Raw genomic sequence first — 22097 nt, 5'->3', positions numbered from 1 at the left:
AATAAGTTAAGTTCAAAATTTGAAAGATGTATTTTTATGGTGCATCCTAAGGATTCCAAGAGATACTATTTCTATCACCTAGACAAGTAAAAGGTCTTCATTGCTCAAAACGGAGTTTTTTTGGAAAAGCATCTTATCTCCAAAAGAACAAATTAAAGAAAGATTAAACTCAATGAAAATTTGACACCACAAGATATCACAAACATAAAACATGAGGACGTGCCACCACAAGTGGTTAAACATTGTAAGAAGGTTACTCTGTAACCAACTCAATATACACATAAGTTGTATAAGTCCAGTCAAGCACATTACGAGCCCGAAAAGTTTGGCTACCTCTTGACTCAACACAAAGATGTACTAGTCATTCAAGATTAAAAACCTAGGACTTACCACGACGTTATCACAGATCTTGAGTCCATTAAATGGCTTAAAGCCATGAAATCTGAAATAAACTCCATGTACCAAAACCAAGTAAGGATTATGGTACATCCACTTGAAAGGATAAAACCCGCAAGGTGTAAATGGGTCTTCATAAAGTAAATCAACAAGGAAGGTAACGTCTATACTTACAAGGCATGACTAGTCATAAAAGGTTTCCCTTATAAGCATAACATAAACTATGATGAAACTTTTTTGCCAGTTGTGATGCTAAAGTCTATTCGAATTATACTTGTGATAGTCGTATACCATGACTATAAAATCTAGTAAATAGATTTCAAAATTGTTTTCCTTAATAGAAACTTAGTAGATGTGTATGTGTCACAACCCAATAGTTTTATTCTTGATGGACAAGCAAACAAGGTATGCAAGTTGCAGAGATCCATTTATAGACTCAAACAAGCCTCTAGGAGTTGGAATATTCATTTTGATGAAGCTGTGAGAGAATTCGAATTCATCAAAAAGGAAGATGAGCCATATGTATACAAGAAGGTCAATGAAAGCAAAGTAGTATTTATGATATTATGTGTAAATTAATTATTAGGAATGACATACTAAATTTGCAATCAATAAAAACTTAGTTATCCAAGTGCTTTTCCATGAAAGATATAAGAGAAATGGCCTTGGAATAAAGATCTACTGAGATAAATCACATAGGTTGCTTGGACTAAGTCAAAACATGTGCATTGATAAAATACTAAAGAGATTCAATATGAAAGAATCTAAGAGAAGATATCTTCTAATGAGTCATGACATATATCTCTCTTATGAAATGTGTCCCAAAACGTATAAAGAAAAAGATAAAATGAAGTTGATCTAATACACTTTTATAATAAGATCGATCATGTATGTCATATTATGTATGAATACTGATGTCTCATTCGCTTTAACTATTTGTAGTAGATATCAATTAGATCCAAGAGAGTGTCATTAGACAACTATCAAAAACATTTTAAAGTATCATAAAATGACTAAGGATATATTCTTGGTTTATAGAAGACAGTTTGAGCTTATTATACAAGGATACAATAATGCCAATTTCTAAATAGATTATGATGACTACAAATGGGATTTGTATTTTTCCTAAATGATAGAGTAGTCAATTGGAAAAGCTCCAAAAAAAATACTACAACTGATTTTATAACTGAGTTTGAGTACATTGTTTTATCAAATATGGCAAAAAAAGCAATGTGGATCAAAAAGTTTGTTATCAAATTTGGCATAGCCCTATTTAGAGAAAAACCCTATAGAACTTCGTTGCGACAACAACAAAGCAATAGTATAAGCAAAAGAGCCACAGTTTCAACAATGGTTCAAACACATACTTAAAGGATACCACTTGATTGATAAAATCATTTAACATGGAGATATACAAATAGAAAAAGTAGATACTTATAACAATTTGACTAATCTATTGACGAAGTCTCTGTCATTATGGAAGTATGATAAGCATGTAGCCTTCTATGGTATTAGATATGTATCTTATTAGTTATCACAAATGATATTCAATGTAACCTTAGAAATTTAATTAATGAAATGACATTTATATTATTTGTTTTTTATTTAAAATAATTAATTGTCCTAAGAATAATTGATCTGTGACAAGAGTATCAATACTTGACACTTGATCATAAGAACCCTATGCTTACATAAGGTCATCGTTCTTAAACTATACTAACACTGGTATTACCATGATAAAAGGCATGAGAAATAGTGATAAAGTTATCATAGTATTTAACAACCTTATCATGAGATGGTAATAGTTCTCATGTGTCAAAAATGTTTGTTGACAACTTAATGCAACACATAGGTACACATTGTAAAAGTGTCTACTAAACTGACTCACTAAGAGTATTTCATATGAATGGTTGTTCTAGTGTCTATGAAAAATATCTTCTTTTTGAATGAAGGTATATATAATCCTTAGACTTGAGGTTACCAAAACGTCTTATACAAAGATTGATATAATTTGACTCTAACCCAATGTAGTCCAGTCAAAGGATTGCCAGAAATGTGCTGATTGACCATATTGAGATTTGTATGAAGGTTATAGCATATCAATAAAAAATTCGTCACTCTTAAGTACAAGCATTGATATTTCAGTTAGGTCTTACTAACAAATGTCAATAACCAATTAAATCTGTAGCCACATAGAGATTAAGATGATGTTTAATTCAATAATATTTGGTCATTGATAAAAGTCAATCTATGTAATTTGAGTAGCCTTGAAGGAGACACTTAATCTATACATCAGCCTCAAGAAGATGTCTATAATAACATGATCGAATTGTATGAACAATCGTATCACTGATAGGTTAAAAAGTTATACGTTTACCCTCTACTAATTGAGAGGTCATAAAGGCAATCTTGATTATGTCCAAACTAATACTGAGTAGAAAGCCTAACACGAATCTGAATACTATTGAATTAGTGAGGAGTCTATGGGTTACATACAAAAAGAGTTGATGAACTATAGAGGAGTAAGGATTATCCAAGTTGGATTCTATCTGGATTCTAGATAAAGAATTTAGACCTTTTGAAAAGTCTATGACCCCAAAATCTATTTTGTTGTACTTTGGGACCTTAATGTAATATTTAGGAGTAATTGGGGTGTATGCAAGAATAGGCAAAATTGAGTTTATCTACCTGGATTAACTCAAATCCACATCACCTAATTTGAAATTCAAAATTAGCCTAATGATAGGATTTTATCATATCCCCATTAATGTCATAATCCCATGATTTTAGGTTGAATGTCAAAAATCATGGGGAAATTAATTAATGGATATACACATTAATACATTGACCAAATATACAACTTTTTTAAGTATGTATGTACATGCACAAGTAGGACAATTCCCATTAAAACAATGTACGCTTATGAAACCTATGGGTTTTGGGTGTATAAAGAAAAGATGCCTAAGACATGTACAAGTCCCATGAAGGATTTTGAGAAAGGATACTAGTGCCTTTAAGGCATACTTGAAGGTCTTGTACTTACCATTTGTCTTAAAGCAACATGAATAAGCATTTGTCTTATACCGAATGACCATTCAAGCTTACAAAAGTGCATCACGTGAACAAGGAGTTTTCATCTTCCCAAAGGATGAACAAGTGTCTATGTGTGTATGAACGGTCGTTCATCGATGTATAGAAATACTACACCTCACTGGTTTCTATAAATTCTGACCAAACCAGAGTAATTCCAACATGTATGAAAACTTGCTAATCATCATAATTCATTCCTAAAAAAATTCTACATAGAAATCACTAAACAACATCCACTTAATCAAATCATGAAATTTGTCATTCAATTGCCATATTTCAATCAACATACACATCTACATATACACATAGGTACTTTCAATGTTATCTAAGTCTATGTAGTGTTAATCATCTCAAATAATCATGCCAACATGCTTTATATTTGTCTGAACAATAACAGTACTCAAATTCACATAAATCAAATAACCCATCCAACTAATTAAACAAAAGAGCAGCCAATTGTTTGTCCTCCGACAACAAAGCAAGTTTTTGCATGGCTTGGGGACTCCGATGTTTAAAATCTCCCTAGTTTATTGTGTGGTTCTCTGAAATTGTAAGTATAAAACAAGCCAAGTAGCCAATGTCTATTTTTATTTTGCAAATATAATTACATGAACGGTCATTCCTTCCTTATGAATGGTCATTCCTTCCTTATAAATGGTCATGCTTACCATTTCCCATTTAATGGAAAATCCTAAAATTACCGCGACATTGGTCTTTATCTAATTTCAAATTTGACGAACGGATGAACAAGCGTCTTTCCAATCATGAATAACCGTTCACCTTTACACTTAGACAATTTCCAAATGTTTAACATGAAATGACTATTCTACCCTTCCTAGGGAACGAATAGGGATCCACCTTTGTGATATACAATAGTTCATGAACTTCAACAACATATAATCAACTAAATTCACATAAATTTAAAGGAAAATAATAAATTACCCTTAAGCGTACCCGTAGGTGTTACATATGGTTTGTAAATATCTTTGACATTCAATATTTATAAGGTTGCATCAAACACAATGAACTATAATCCTTTTATAAGGCTTAATACACTAAAATGTAATAAACCATAACAAATAGGGTTTTACAGGTATTGAAAGAATACCACACATTGCTAGAATACAAGAAAGCTCCGTCACACACCTGCATGCATTGAAAAAATGCTCCAACGTGCTAACACATTCCAAAAAATGTCTTGACATGTTAACACGCGTCTGAAAATGTTGTGACACATTTCCACATGCCAAACACAAAATATGCCACCATGTGTCAAAAAAACACTCTGATGTGCATACATATATCAACAATAATTAGGGTTGGATTCGAGCTAAGGCGAGCTTGAGCTTGGTTCGATTTATAATAACTGAGCTTGAGCTCGCGCTTAGGCTCATCGAGCTTGCTGTAAATAAGCTCAAGCTTGACTCCTTTCGAGCTCGAGCTTTAACTAACTTATTATTAAAACAATATTGTTTTAATATATATCGATCAAAACGATATTGTTTTATATCAAATTTTTTAATTTGTGAGTTTGACGAGTAGTTCGAGCTAGAACTCATTTGGGACTAGCTTATTTTGGGCTAATTCAAATTGAGCTCAATTTGAATACAGTCTTACCAATAATACCTATGCGCCCTCACAGACAGATATCACATGCAAATTAAATTGACCCAAATAACATTTGACTAGGTTGAGTCAAACTTGTTAACCACCCAAGTTGGCAAGTGGTTGGCTCAACTAGATATTCACTGAGTTAGTTTAGCTTGTTTAACTATATATTGGTTGACCCATTGACTAGTGAACTTGTTAACCATTAATGTGTTAGGTTATTGGATTTTTTCAATCTGATTTCAACCTATGATGCACCTAAAGCCCTACATTTGATCTGTCATCAAATTCGACAATTTTGATGACTGATCCTAAAATCACAAGGCAAATGACTAATATGAAAAGTTAACTCTCCCCAGTGGATTTTTTGGTATCTACTTATTTTATGAAAAGATCAACGAAGACAATATCATGATTCCAATTACAATTCAGTTTAATTTCAATCTGACTTAGGAAGGATTTATAATTCTAAAATCCTAAAAATTGGTATTATGATGTTATATCATGGTTTTAAACCAATATTCAAAAGGATTGAACCCTAATTAACATAAAACTATATAAACCCTAAGAACCAAAATTGAACCAATTACTTCAAAAAGTCAATCACAAAATTAAGTTCTATAACCTACATGTACAAGCTCTGATGCCACATGTGAACTAAATAAATTACCTAAAGCAATTTAAACTGTATATCTCTAATCAATTTCAATAATTTCATACAAAAGGTTATAAAATACTATATTAGAATTTATAGGGCTTTAGACAAGCTTGATTAAGTCATTTAATGTAGAAATCGATTTGATACAACAACATTTTCGATCAACTATCAATCTGTGGAACTAGTCTTCCTTCCCACTAATGCTTACAAAACATGATAACTCTTTTATGGGTTTGTATATCTTTTTTTTTTTTTTTTGTGAGTATATATTACTAAGACCAAAAGAGAAAACCTAAACTCATTTTTTTAAACTATATCCACATATGCAAGATAGGGAACAAGATAGTTTCCTATCACTTTATAAACGCCTCAAGAGCACACTATACATCAAGCCTCCAGACGATCATACATAGAACTACAAAAAGGATAGGAAGCACAAAACAAGGCACCAAATTCCCAAAGAAATTAAGGTAGCAGAGACATGTCTAGCCAGAGCACACCAGAATTAGAACTGAATTAAAACAAGAAAATTCCCAAACAAAACAACAATAGCATACCAAATTCCAGATAGCATACTAGATAACACTAAAACACCAAGGGTCAGTAAGAAAATTTCAAGTAAGGTAGTAATAGTAGTTTGGCAGAAGAGTAGCATCAAAACTTGGCAAGAGAAAGTTCTAAGTAAAGTAGTTGCAATAGCAAATCTGAATCAAATCTATACATAGACAGCACCTAGACTCAGCAGGAAAAACACCAGGCCTTGTAATAGTAGCCAAAAAGAACTCACCTAGTAGTAAGGATAACTAGTAGAACATACTGCCCTAAAAATACTATTAGAGATGTGTACACGTGTCTTAGTCTGCAGAACTAGTCTTTAGGAATATTTTATTTGTTGCTTGATTTTAGGAGTTTGTTACGATGTAGTTGTTTATGCTTAGAAGTCTTATGAATGTGGTTGTTATGTTTTATCTCTATATATTCAGTAATGAAAGAAGTCATGAGAATCTGTTCTCTTTTATAAATCACTATCTAAACTACAAATTGGTATCAGAGCAATGTCTTGAGGGACCTGTAAGATTGAGTGATACAAACACAAACTTTCATAATGGAGACCGATAACCAATCATCTTTCAATCATATTGCTCCACCAGTTTTTGATGGCCAAAATTATCAAGCATGGGCTATTAAGATGACAGTCTACCTCGATGCACTGGATCTTTGGGAGGCTGTAGAAGAAGATTATGACATTCCACCGTAACCAACAAATCCAACGGTGGCACAAATGAAGAATCATAAGGAGAGAAAGACAAAGAAGTTAAAGGCCAAAGCATATCTTTTCTCTGCCGTTTCAAGCACCATATTCACTAGGATCATAAACCTGGAATCAGCTAAAGACATATGGGACTACCTCAAAAAGGAATACCAAGGCAATGAAAGAACCAAGAACATGTAAGTGCTCAACTTGATCAGAGAATTCGAGATGGTAAAGATGAAGGGGTCAGAAACGATTAAAGACTATTTTGACAAGCTGCTGGGCATTGTTAACAAAGTAAGGCTACTGGGTAAGGACTTTTCCGATGAGAGAATTGTTCAAAAAATTCTTGTTACTTTGCTTGAAAAATATGAGTCCAAAATTTCTTCTTTGGAGGAGTCTAAAGATCTGTCAAGCATATCTTTGGCAGAGTTAGTTAATGCTTTGTAGGCTTAAGAGCAAAGAAGAATGATGAGAAAGGAAGAAACTGTGGAGGGTGCTTTCAAAGCCAAATCAGAAAGTTTTGAAGGAGGCAAAGATAAGAAATGCAAAGAGAAGAAGAAGAACAACCAGTCCAACAATGACAACAAAAATGTTGCAAGTTCACCCTGCCCACATTGCAAGAAGTTGAACCATATGCCAAACAAGTGTAGAAAGTGTGGCAATATGGGACATTTAGAGAAAGTCTACAAAACGCAACAACCTGAAGTAGCAAAAGTGTCCACAAAACAACAAGAGGAAGAACAACTCTCTGTGGCAACATGTTACGCCACAAACAACAGCTCAAGTGATTCCTGGTTAATAGACAATGACTGTACCAACCACATGACCAATGATCAAGCTCTTTTCACCAAGATTGATAAGACTCATTTCAAAAGTAAAAATTGGAAATGGTGAGTTTATCTCAGTCAAGGGAAAATGAACAATGGCCATTGAAAGCATAACAGGTTTAAAACACATTACTGATGTCTTATATGTGCCTGACGTTGATCAAAATTTGCTTAGTATTGGATAGCTAGTTGAAAAAGGCTTCAAAGTCATTTTTGAAGACAAGTGGTGCTTAATCAAGGATGCAAAGGGCAAAGATGTGTTCAAAGTGAAGATGAGAGCCAAGAGTTTTGCCTTGAATTTATTGGAGAATGAGCAAGCAGCACTTGCAAGTCATGTAAGCAACGCCGAATTATGGCACAAAAGACTTGGGCACTTTCACCATGCTGGACTTCTATGCATGCAGAAAAACAACTTTGTGAAAGGTGTACCGTTGTTGGAGGATAAGCTAACAGATTGTGTGGCTTGTCAATATGGAAAGCAAGTTAGAAAACCATTTCCTAAAATAGCCTGGAGAGCATTGTGCAAGCTGCAACTTGTACACACTGATGTTAGAGGACCTCAGGCAACTTCATCCTTAAATGGTAGTAAATATTATATTGTCTTTATAGATGATTATACCAAATTTTGCTGGATTTATTTTCTTAAATCCAAATCTGAGGTTGCTAATGTATTTTGGAAGTTTAAAGCTTGGGTGAAGAATCAAAGTAATTGTAGGTTACGCACAATAAGGTCAGACAATGGAAAAGAATATGCAAATGAAACTTTTGATAAGTTTTGTGAAAGAGCAGGTATTGAGCACCAGCTTACAGCACCTTACACTCCACAGCAGAATGGTATGAGTAAGAGAAAAAATTGGAGCGTCATGGAGATGGCAAGGTGCATGCTTTATGAAAAGAAGTTACCAAAGAATCTTTGGGCAGAAGCCGTAAGTACTGTAGTTTTCCTATTAAATAGATTGCCAACTAAAGCTGTGCAAGGAAAAACACCGTTTGAAGCCTGGTTCGGTTACAAACCAGATTTACAAAATCTGAAAATTTTTGGTTGTCTTTCTTTTTCTTATGTGCCACAGGTGAAACGAGACAAACTTTATAAGAAGGCAGAAGTAGGTATTTTTATTGGATATAGCAGCACTTCTAAAGCTTACAGAATTTTCCATCCACAAAATGGAAAAATTATTGTAAGCCGAGATGCCAAGTTTATGGAAGACAAACAATAGAGTAGGGAAGAATCATCAGAAAAGTAGCTGCCAGTAAACTCACAGTACCTTGATGACAGTGAAGATGATGACCCAGTTCGTGGCACAAGATCTCTATCTGATATCTATGAAAGAAGCAATGTTGCTGTGTTTGAACCTACAGAATTTAAAGAAGTTGAAAAGGATGACAAATGGATTGAAGCCATGAGAGAGGAGCTTCGTATGATTGAGAAGAATGGCACTTGGGAATTGGTAAACAGACCTAAAAACAGAAAAATCATTGGAGTGAAATGGGTTTATAGAACCAAATTCAATGCTGATGGTTCTGTGAACAAACACAAAGCTAGATTAGTCGTGAAGGGGTACAGTCAAGTTTATGGGGTAGATTTTTCAGAAACTTTCTCTCCTGTTGCACGTTTGGACACTATCAGGATGTTGTTAGCCTTGGCTGCACAAAAAGGTTGGAAACTTTACCACTTAGATGTAAAATCAGCTTTTTTGAATGGTTATCTTCAAGAAGAAATCTATGTTAAGCAGCCAAAGGGATTTCTCGTTAAGGGAAATGAGGAGAAAGTTTATAGATTGAGAAAGGCTTTATATGGCCTTAAGCAGGCTCCTAGGGCTTGGTACAATAGAGTTGAAGATTATCTTCAAAGCCTTGGATTTATTAAAAGTCCAAGTGAAACCACTTTATATGTGAAGAAATCAGATACTAACTTAATTATAGCATCAGTTTATGTTGATGACCTGCTTGTTACAGAAAGCAATGAGAAGCTAGTGGATGAATTTAAAGCTGAGATGTTCAAAGCTTTTGAGATGATTGATCTCGGTTTATTGACCTATTTTCTTGGCATGGAGGTGAAGCAAGGCGATAATGGAGTATTCATATGTCAAAAGAAGTTTGTAAAGGAAATTTTGAAGAAATTTCATGTGGAAGATTGCAAAGACATTAGCACACCAATGACTCAAAAGGAGAAGTTTAGCAAAGAAGACGGAGCTGAAAAAGTTGATAAAGTGCTATATAGGAGTTTGATTGGTTGCTTGATGTATCTAACAGCCACAAGACTAGACATAATGTTCACAGTAAGTTTGCTGTCAAGGTTTATGAATTGTGCTAGTGAAATGCATTTTGTAGCTGTTAAACGTATTTTAAGATATGTCAAGGGCACAACAGATTATGGCATTAAGTATTCTTGTTGTCATGATTTCCAGCTCCAAGGATTTTCTGACAGTGATTGGGCAGGTTCTGTTGAGGACATGAGAAACACAACTAGTTTTTGTTTCAGTTTTGGTTTAGGTATCTTCTCATAGAGTTCAAAAAAACAGGACGTGGTTGCTCAAAGAGCAGCAGAGGCAGAATTTATTGCAGCTAATGCTACAGTGAATCAAGTAATTTGGATCAGGAAAATACTTGCAGACTTGCACATGAAGCAGATTGAGCCAACATAAATTTTTGTAGACAATCAAGCTACCATTGCAATTTCAAAAGATCCTGTCTTTCATGGAAAAACAAAGCATTTCAACATCAAGCTATATCACTTGAGAGAAAAGCAGAAATCTGGTGAAATCAAGTTGATTTATTGCAAGACAGAGGAGCAGATTGCAGACTTGCTTACCAAAGCCCTTCCAAAAGCAAGATTTGAAGATTTAAGAAACAAATTATGTGTCTGCAAATTCTAAGGCAAGGAGGAGATTGTTGGAGATGTGTACACGTGTCTTAGTCTGCAGAACTAATCTTTAGGAATATTTTATTTGTTGCTTGATTTTAGGAGTTTGTTACGATGAAGTTGTTTATGCTTAGAAGTCTTGTAAACGTGGTTGTTATGTTTTATCTCTATATATTCAGTAATGAAAGAAGTCATGGGAATCTGTTCTCTTTTAAAAATCACTATCTAAACTACAGATACAAACCACCAATTGGAAGAAAGGAGAATAGAAAAGTAAAATCTTCCAACAAAAAAAAAAAACTAGAAAAAACTGAAGGCCCAAAGAAGCAGTAGCAGCAACAACTAAGAATCAAGATTTTGCACGTCTTTAAGGACATAAACTAGAGACAGCAAGGCCGGATAGAACCTTTAGAAGGTAGAGGCTAGTGAGCTTAACGTGAGGCAAGTGCTCTCAAGAAGAAGCAGACACAAACCGGGAAACCAATACAAGAGGTTACATCATAGCCGCAAACTGAAATAGCCTATAATCCATCTAGTTATAACCTACAAAAGAATAAACAATTAGTAAACCCTAGTCTCCTTCATCCAACCCTAGTTCACACCTGTAAGACAAGAGGGAAAGTTCTAGGCAGCCTTTTTGCAAAGAAAGGAACTCCAATTTCACCTTTATTAAATGAATATTGGAATACAATGATAGTTCACTAGCAAGCCTTTATATAGATTTGTGAGACTGGAAAATAGGAACAAATAAAATGTTATCTTATCTCAGCTATTTATTCCTAAGGACAAGGATAACTCGTAAGACTAGGAACATAATGAAAAACAAATTTGTTGAATAATTCTAAATAGGACATGTAATAAACTAATCTGTTGAATTAGTCAACAAAGCCTTCTTTCAACTAAAAATACATCTTGGAAGCTTCCAATTTCTTGTCGTCCTTTCATTTTCAGTCAACATTCTAATCTTCATGAAGTTGAAAGCTTATTCTCTCACCAACTCTTTTGTTGTCTTTATAATAACATTCATATCTTTCTCCTTATTCAAAAAACATCTCTTATCATAATACATAATTTGTAGCATTCAAACATAATCGCCCAATTTTATGCTTCAACTTCCCCTCCTCCCTATTCGTTGCTAAGAAAGAAACATACTCCTTCCACTGTCTTGAGACATAGTCCATCTAATAGTTGACAAGAAACTTCTTCCATACTTTTGTAGTGAGATAACAAGTAAAGAAAATATAGTCCAAGGTTTCATTTGCTTTTTAACAAAAGCAACAAAAAGTATTAATAGTCATCCCCATTTTTTCTAGTCTATATTTAGTGTAAAGTCTACCTTTTATAGCCAACTAAGTTATAAATGAATGTTTAGGAATACGCTTTTTGAACCAAATGAGATGATGTCAAGTTACGTTCCTCCCTTTCCTTCTTAATACTTCCCAGGCTGATCTATTATTGAAGAAATCTTTGCTTATTTGAATTTCATATGATTCTATCTTCACCCTCCCTTCAAGTCTAGGAAAGGTGGTGTTTTTATCTCTACCAAATCTATTGAGTTTGTCGTTGGCCATTTCCACTCTCCATTTTTAGTAATCTCCTTCAACTTAGCCTTTTTCATAGACTCCAATCTAATATTGATGGGGTTTGTATATTGCTTTTATATTTTAGAGAGAGAACATAGTCATTTATTTAAAATAAGTTTATTAGACTCTTCCATTAAAAGTCCTATAGACTTCTGTAATCCACACTTATAACACAAACTAAATAATTATATATGAAATGTAGCAGACTTTTACAATATGATCAATTAATGCCCATGAAAAACTTATTATGGACTACACATTTAACTGACTTTTATTTTAATCAAATTAAACTATAATCAAGGTGTCTCCACATAAAATTCCAGCATGATTGTAAAATTGTAGTTGATTAAGTTACTTAACTACAAAGGTACAAACTTAGGGTTGATAATTTTCATATAGAGCCCTTCAAAAGCAGCTATTTTAATTAATTAGTTAGTTTTGTTGTTGTTATTGTTGTTGTTTTATGGCATTTCTTAAACATTTGTCGTTGGTTTGAATATTGCTATAATTAAGACAACTCAAATTTGAGACCTTTTTTATTGTAAATTAGGTAGTTATAAGAAAGGTTGGCAATAATTTTGGTTGTCAATATCAGGGTCTACAATAAGTCCTTAATCATTTAAGGATCTATTTATCATGTTGCTTTACTCAAATGAATTATATGAAAATTTGAGGATTTATCTATGATGTTGCTTTATTCAGATGAATTATATGAAAATTTTAGTTAACTAATTTCAAATGAGAAGAATTATATATGTTCAATATTTGAGCAATGCTATGTATACACATTCAATAAAACTATACACTTTGTGTATATAATTTGGGTATACAGATATTGTGTCATTATGTGATTAAGTGTTACTTTATTTTTAAATTTAAAATTATTCAATTACATGATAACATATCTTCTACATATCTAAATTATATATCAAAAATGTTTACACATAATTTTATTATCTAAATTTACAGATTAAATATTGATTGAGTATTAATTTTCAGCATGGATTTATATCATATTTCTCTTATATATAAATGTTGTTGTTTTAATGAAGGGAGAGACAAAGGTGAATATAGTAATTTACCTTATGGTTTGTATTTCCCAGAAAATTATTCACAGCAACTGGAATTCTGAATTGAGATATGTATAAAGCTTTACAGTCAATTAAAGATTTCAATAACAGTGTAAAATTTGCTTACCTAAAAAAGATATTTAGAATAATAAGTGACTTTTAATTTTATACGGTGTCATCAATTTTTTAAAAAAAATATTAATGTAGCACACTAGGTTTGTAAAAGAATTGTGGATTTATGCATGGACATTCGATATGTAAAAGGGCGTAGAATTGAGTGATTATAAGAGAAAGCGTAAAAACTTGGTAGCCATAATATTTACATATAAACTGAGACAAACAAAATCGCCAAATGCGTGTAGCCAAGTTTTTAGCTAAGCGCAAATAGCTATATAATTCGGCAATTGGTCTTCTGGTTTTTCGCTGTCCATTGTGTTTAAAACTGAATCCATAGCCATAATCTTTTAAAAAGCGCAAGAGCTTGAACATTGTCAATACAGACTTCATTTTCAGTAATTTTTTATTTCCTTGTACCAGTACTAAACATTAATCGTCTTCTTTTTCTTCTGTACTCGAAAATATGGCGATCGATAGAGGGACCCTTACAACCCTTGCAGGCATTTGCGGTTAGTCCTCCAGACCCTTGTAACTTTGCATGCATGCATGTGAATAAAGACTCGTTGATATATCGTCTTTGATCTGATGGGTTTGATTTCTTATAAATTTTTCAGGAAACATCATCTCTTTCGGCTTGTTTCTTTCCCCACTGTAAACTTTCTCCACTTTAAAGAGAAGTTAATTAATCTGTATTTTGGTTAATTAAATTCGATTAATTAAATATGTTTATGAATTAATATTTCAGCCCAACACTGATCAGAATATGCAAGCAAAAAGCAGTTCATGCGTTCAAGCCTGATCCATACTTGGCTACCACTCTGAATTGCATCATGTGGTTGTTCTACGGGCTACCCCTTGTCACAAAGGACAACCTGTTGGTTATTACCATCAATGCTGCAGGTCTTATAATGGAGTTGGGCTATGTCACCATCTTCTTCATCTATTCTCCCTGGGCAAAGCGCGTAAGGAATTATATATTCATTCATTCATTCGTATTATGATTTATAAATACACTATTTCTTTCAATGTACGATTAACAAATTTGTATAATTTCAGAGGAGAATTACGTATGTTCTTATCTTTGAGGTGGTGTTCGCGGCCGTTGTGGTTTTCGTCACCCTGTTTTTCTTCCATTCTCTTAAAGATAGAGCCATGATTGTGGGCATTGTGTGCATTGTCTTCAATGTAATTATGTACACTTCTCCTCTAACTGTCATGGTAAGTCAGTCAATCTTTCATCGCCAAATCTGATTATAATTTTTGTCCATTATTGTACTAACCGTGTTCCATTTTCTTGCAGAAAATGGTGATCAAGACAAAGAGCGTCAAGTACATGCCTTTTACTCTCTCATTAGCTAACTTTGTCAATGGCTGCATCTGGAGTCTTTATGCAATTCTTAAACGTGATACATATGTCTTGGTAAGATAACATTCAACAAGAAGAAGAAGTATTAAGTTGAAATCAGATATAATACTTTGTCTAATCCAGTACTCGTCTTTGTAGATACCCAATGCTTTAGGAACATTATCTGGTGTAGTGCAGCTAGTGATGTACGCAGTTTACTATAAAACAACAAATTGGGACGAGGATGATGAAGAAGATACACCACAAGAAGTCCAACTCTCCAATAAAGCTTGAACAACACTCCATTGGCAGCTTCCAGCTTTCTAAATTTTGCTAGATTTATACGCTCTGGTTTTGGGTGGGAATATGCATGCAATAAATGGATTTGATTTAGAAGAATTTTTGCTATCTAAGGTGATACATAGAATGGTCAATATAGTGCTCCTAACCGCTATTTGTTTTGGCTGGTTGATGCATTAGTTTTTGTGCACTAGTATTTTTTTTCTTCCTTTTAGGCAAACTAGTTTAATTATTTTATGATGTGATTTTTTGGTGTCAATAGAGTTCTATATGGAGGCATGATCTATGTGATTTTTCATGTTATGTTATGTTGAAGGTGTTAAGTAAATTGAAAGATAAAAGTTTGTATCTAAGCCAATAAGAGTTGTAGGCCAGTGCCACTTATTTTCAAGAATTAATGAGGTTTAAAAACTTATTTCTTTTCTTTTAAATCCTTTCTGCCCCAACAAGAGTTTGTCATGGACAAAGTGAGAATCTACTGGGGTTTGTCAATAATCTCAAACTGGTTCATTGAAACACATAATGATGGGAAGATGAACGTCTCTGTTAGTCTTAGAAGAGCACAATCATTCATCCTTGAACATAATGATGCCTTATGTTCTGTGAGGATAATTTTCTTCTTCTGCATGGACAGATTGGTACAGCACAATTTTGGTGGGTTCTAGTCGTGGGACATGTCCACTCGACTATTCTTCAAAATGCTTTTAATGCATTCATATGAAAACAATAAAAATCATTCAATTTTTTGAGTTCATTTTCAAGATCAAACTGTTACATTTGAGTTCATCTTTCTTTGCGGAGTGATTTCAATGATATTTTGATTCTTTTAACAGTCAAATTAGAACCCAAATGTTCTAGTTTCAGGGGTTATACTTCATTCCTGTAGTGATTTGAGGAATATAATGTTTTAAGGTATTTTACGTCAAAGCCGAATATGAAGCCACCGGATCAAACAACATGCAAACACACAAACAAATGCTCGGAAGTCGGAACCAACTGATAATTATGGTTAATATTTATTCTTGTATGTCACAAAGACCAACTGGTTATCTCAAAAGTAAACAAGAAAACTCCTCACTGTCGTCAATGACCCAAACAGATGTCTCCCGACAGATTTGCTATGTATCTGAAATTAGCACTTTCTAAGACTTTTGTCTCCAGAACTCAAAAAGTCAAAATTAAGCAAGAAACATTATTATTTCTAAATATTAAAATTAATTTAATTTTTAAATTAAATTATGTTAATAATTTATTGTTATTGCGTTGATTAGGTTAGTAAACAATTTTCGGGTTTTATGAATAATTCATCTAATGTTATGATGTTTATGGGAATTATTCTAAGTTAGTAAACAATTTTTAGGTTTCAGGATTACAGAAATAAGACAAAACAACATGAAAATACAAAAGAAACCTGATAAATTTTCCAATGTCAATTTTTTCCCCGTGGGTAACAACGTTACTTCTATCTTGTAAATTAAAGTTGAGTTATTGATATTAAATGTTTATGTTAAGAGTGTTTAAACAATAATTATAAAACTAAGTTGTTGAATGATCTTGCATGAAAGGTAAGAGTCTTCATATCGTATTAAATTAATAGATCAAATAATGTCTCACAATAGTTATAAAAAAATGTTTTTAGAGAAAACAATATTTTATGAAAGATACAATGTTTTCATCATGGTTTTACGAGTTTTGCATGGTTTTATATGTTTTGCATGCATTGCATATAAAAAGCCATGAAGTTATGAATCCACAGGTGTATTCTAAATAACAAAATTTATATGTTAGAGTAGTAGTATGCTAGTGCATTTCTATCAAAATAATACAACAACACACAAACTCAGTTCTGAAAATTATTATTTATCTAACATAACAACAATTTGTCTCTCAATTTTAACCAAGCAAATGACATTCAACATTTATGAAACTGACATTCAACAAAATAAGATAATGAAGCATACATTATAGTTGCTAATTATAACTACAATTTTTTTCAGAAATGCTATGATAAGACTGCCTAAGGACTCCAAAAGTCCTTCAACCAATGTCTTATAAAACCCTTTTTCTAGGGGTAACTATCACGTCCATGAGTCAAACGTAACACGTCTTCTGCTTCAGTCTTTGTCTTCTTACGCCAAGACAAATTTAATGTTTATATATATATATTGAAAATTTTGGCTTTTAATTTGTTGGTAGGGTCATGCAATGAGGAATGGGCTAACATCACTTGAATAATTTAATTACAAGTCTTTGTCTTCTAACTTGTAGAAAAAGCTGTGAGTTAGGCTGATTTCAGGATGATGACCTCTAAAACTCACCGTGTGAACATGATATCAATTTTCTGGTCAGTATATCGATTTTCTTTGGAAAAAACAAACTTAACGTGTCTTGACTGCTATTAATTAATATAGTTTGTCCATGGGTGGGGTTCGTGCAATGAAAAATGGGCAAGAAGACTCCTTCGATGATTTAAATTAGCACAAAGTCATGGTCTATTAATTGAAAACAACCATGTGTATATCTCCAATCTTACGTTCTTAGTGACATACAGTTTTAATATATTATATCTATAGTATATGTTTTATATTTATATTTATATTAATCTTATTTAAACTGAATCCAGTTATAATTAAGGTCTTTATATATAGAGAGGAAATTAAATTACTCATAAATCAATTTTACAATTGTAAATTGGAAAAGAAATTAATATATAAAAATCGAAACAAGAAACATGGACAAGTTACCTCTATCTTATTAATTAAAGTTGAGTTATTGATATTAAATGTTTATGTTAAGAGTGTTTAAACAATAATTATCAAAGTAAGTTATTGAATGATCTTGCATGAAGGTTAAGAGTGTTCAAATCGTATTAAATTAATAGATCAAATAATGTCTCACAATAGTTATAAAAAAATGTTTTTAGAGAAAATAATATTTTATGAAAGACACAATGTTTTCATCATGGTTTTACAAGTTTTGCATGTATTGCATATAAAAAGTCATGAACTTACGAGTCCACAGGTGTACTCTAAATAACAAAATTTATATGTTAAAGTAGTAGTATGTTGGTGCATTTATATCAAAACAATACAACAACACACAAACTCAATTCTGAATATTACTATTCATTTGACATAGTAGCACTTTGTCTCTCAATTTTAACCAATCAAATGACCTTCAAATCTTACAAATTATATATTATTGGAAAAAAACATTTAAAGAGCTTTCTAATAGTATAAATGTCAACCACAACTCAATCAACAACGCATTCAAAACTAGCTTCAAAGTTTGCTGACAAAAACTGAAAATTGCAAAACACACATTGTAAATAGTAATCTGAGGCATACAACACACATTCAAGTCTTCACACTTTGGATTTCAAGGGAAACATAAAATGTAACCAAGGCATAAAGGAAAGTTCTACCAACCTTGGGGTCTTCCACCACTAATATCAAGAATGATTGGATGAAGGAAATAAGATAAAAACCAACAAAGTTTTTCTTCAAATTTTCATTCAAAATGCTAACCAACCCTTTTACAAAGTATGGCCACCCTTTATATAGGGAAGAAGTGGTGGCAAAATGGACTTTCCAATGCAAAATCTATTAATTTTTTTATACAAAAATCCTTTGAATTAAGTTAAGTCATGTATTCTAAACTAAGCCCATACATAGTAATTAACTAAAGACAAAAGTGATTTGTTTTTTCTTTAACTTTAGGAATTATGTCTCCTAACTAAATAACTAAATTCTAACTTAGTTCCAATGTAACTAAAACCCAATTTTGGGCTCTTTGGGCTTCTCAAAATGATGTTTGGATGTTTAGGCCATTAATGGACTTCAACAGTTGCACTTTTGGATCAATTGGAGTAAACTATTCACTTGGACCTTAGGTGCATGTAATGAGATTATACCCAAAAGTGGTTTTGGGCCAAAAATGAAAAAGGTTAACATCCTTGGGCTGATGCATTATTGGAAATTCATGCTCTTTAGCTTCTTATATGGTAAGTAGGCTTGGAGTAGGTTTCGAGGCCCAAAGTGAAGAGGTGGTCGAATATGCATCATATGCCATCAAAGTTTTGGTTAAGCCAGGTACAACAACAAGAACATAAAATTTGTTTAATAGGCAATCCATCAAGAGATAAAGTTACAAATTTAAAGGAAAAACTGATTTTATAACTTAAAAATAAGGATATTTCATGTTTGATTTTGGGTCTTAAGAATGAGATACTCCAAAAGAAAGTTTGCATTAGAGATTGATAGGATTAGAGTTTCTTTATTTGAAGGGTTTGTTGAAAGTAGGGGTATGCATGGTTTGGTTTGATGTGGTTTAAGAACTTTTCAAATCAAATTGAAAAAATACAATTTGGTCTAGTTTATATTACAATTTAAACTATAATTATCGATATCCTATAATATGATACAAGTGAAAAACATATGTATAATAAGGTGTATTGAATTAATATGATACAGTAAAAATATTCAATGATGTAATAAATATTGTCGATACAGATCAATACGTTTTTCTAGAGAAAATGATGGTGTAATAGGGGTATTTATGAAACATTTTTAAATATAAAAGGTGTTTTTGATATTTTTCAAAATGATAACGTGTAAATTTTAATTTTTTATTATTTTATTTTTAAAAGATACATCATATGATACAATATGTCATATATGATATAAAAAATTAGTTTTTTGATATAAAATATAATACATTATTCGACTACAATAATTAAACCTTTTAAAATCATATATGTGTGTGAGTGTAAAATTTAATAAAATTAATTGGATTATAGCTTTCTAAAACATAATATAAACATGTAAAATAAATATAAAATATATATACAATATACATTTAAAAAAATAACCAAATAAAAATTAATAAAAAAACAAATTATACACTTAATTGTTTATTGAAAAAGTTTGTCAAACATATATATATTTATTTGTTTGTTTAAAAAATAACTATTTAGTTCAGTTTAAAAATCGTCCAAACCATAACCCAAATTGGAAAAAATGATCTCAAAAATTTTCAACCCAAACTAAATCATTTTACAAACCAAACTATAATTTTTAAGTGATTTGATTCAGTTTTACGGTTTAAATTGAATTATGCACACTCCTAATTGAAAAGTTAGGGATGATGTGTGAACTAAATAAATTGTTTAAAACAATTTAAACTGTAGATCTCTAATCAATTCCAATAATCTCATGCATAAGGTCATAAAACACAGCATTAGAATTCATAGGGTTTTAGACAAACTTATTAAATCATTTGATGCATAAATTGACTTGATATACAACACCACTTTCGATCAACTATTGATTTGCGGAATTGATCTTCCTTTTCAATAACACTCACAAAATTCGACAACTTTTGGATAAGGTTTGTATATTGTTTATGTCTTTTGGACAAAGAACCTAACTGTAATACCCTCATATACGATCCAAGAGTCATAATCTCCTTTCTATATGTTTATATTTGAATTTGAATTGAATTGGGCAAAAAAAGGAAACGAATTGTGTGTTTGGCCTAATGTATGACCGTGACCTATGGAAGGTCACACCCACACGTTGTGTTATAGGTGTACGCTCGTACCTCATGAGAGCTATAACTATTCACCTTTGAATTTAAAGACTCCTAAATTTTGTACAATTCCAAATCGAAGAGGGATTGCCAAATATATATAAACCTTTTTCCCTTCTATTGAAACCTTAACATTTGCCACTACTCTTCTCCCAAAACATTAAGAGAGACATTTCTTATGAGAGGAGACACATCCAACCACTATAGAGATGAAATCTAGTGTGGCTAGAATGGTTGAAGAACATGGAATGGATAAAGAACCAATGGCAAGCTCCCTACAAAGAATCTAGGTAAGTAGATATGGTTTTTCGTTTGATTCATGATTCGGTTATTTCTTATGTTAGTTAAATGAATTCTTTGAATAACTATAAATAATTCTAAGAAGTCCTTGTTGTGTAACTATGAATTTTTTATTCTCTTTAAAACAATTACAAGTTGTTCATGTATGAATTCATCTTATTGTGCCTAGTTTGATAAAGATGATAGAGCCTTATATTGCATGATTTGTGTATAGGTTGGACTCATAAAGAAATTTCAAGGGCATATGCCTGTGCTTGACACATGCATACTCGTATGTTCCTTTACTAATTCAAGATAAATTTCAAAGAAGATAAACCATAGATGTAGGTGGCATACACCCATATGTCAAATGGTGTATATTCGTATGTCTTCTTTACATGTATATACACCCATGATTCTTCATGGGGACAACTATACATAAGATGGAATAAAAATATGTCTGTGTGTCTATTTGATGTACCCCTATACCTCAATTGATTTCAAGAATGGGCACTCTAGGATTTGACCTAGAAATGATCATACGTCCACATAAAAATACGTATGCTTGTACATGACCAAAGGAATACCTATAAATAGATGAGAAAGTACAATTGTGACTTGGTTACATGTAAGTTGTACATGAATTAGGAATTTGATGATTTTGATTAAAAATTAAGGCCCATTGAGGTGTCAAAAGATACCCAAAGGGTAGATACCCAAGGGAATAACTAGATATTATAGAGAGAAATCTAAGTAGTGATTAGGGTGAAAGTTAAAATGAGCCGAGGTAATATGAGACTTAAGATGCATGCATGTTAGACATCTCAAGGTCATTACGAGAGGGGATCATGAGTGCATACTCCCTACACTACCCATAGTAAGGCATATCTCCAATAGGACATTATACCCACAATAAGGTACTAGCTCACAGTAGAGCCCAATTATGATAATGTTCAGCAATCCAATAGTGGTGTAAATGAGTGGACTGCACAATGAGTTGCTCATATGGCCAAGTGTCAAATCTTTATATTTTATCTAGTTCAAGTGACCTAATGTATAGTTATAGGACATAGCTTTCAGATGATAGTGCTTTTACTTAGAGATGATATGGTCACAC

At 32.3% G+C, this 22097-nt stretch overlaps 1 protein-coding gene across 1 annotated transcript; it reads left to right on the top strand.

Annotated features, from left to right (window-relative positions):
• The first annotated feature begins 13930 nt into the window (after window positions 1-13930).
• Window positions 13931-15180, top strand: LOC123206521 (bidirectional sugar transporter SWEET5-like). Its single transcript, XM_044623752.1, has 6 exons — window positions 13931-13976; window positions 14082-14118; window positions 14213-14429; window positions 14524-14685; window positions 14768-14887; window positions 14972-15180. Exons 1-6 carry the CDS (start codon window positions 13931-13933, stop codon window positions 15104-15106), a joined length of 717 nt encoding a protein of 238 aa, XP_044479687.1. The 3' UTR covers window positions 15107-15180.
• Window positions 15181-22097: the final 6917 nt, after the last annotated feature.

The sequence above is a fragment of the Mangifera indica genome, unplaced genomic scaffold (genome assembly GCF_011075055.1).
Source record: "Mangifera indica cultivar Alphonso unplaced genomic scaffold, CATAS_Mindica_2.1 Un_0040, whole genome shotgun sequence".
In the NCBI taxonomy this organism is placed as follows: Eukaryota; Viridiplantae; Streptophyta; class Magnoliopsida; order Sapindales; family Anacardiaceae; genus Mangifera; species Mangifera indica.
This window is presented reverse-complemented; position numbering and strand designations above follow the sequence as displayed.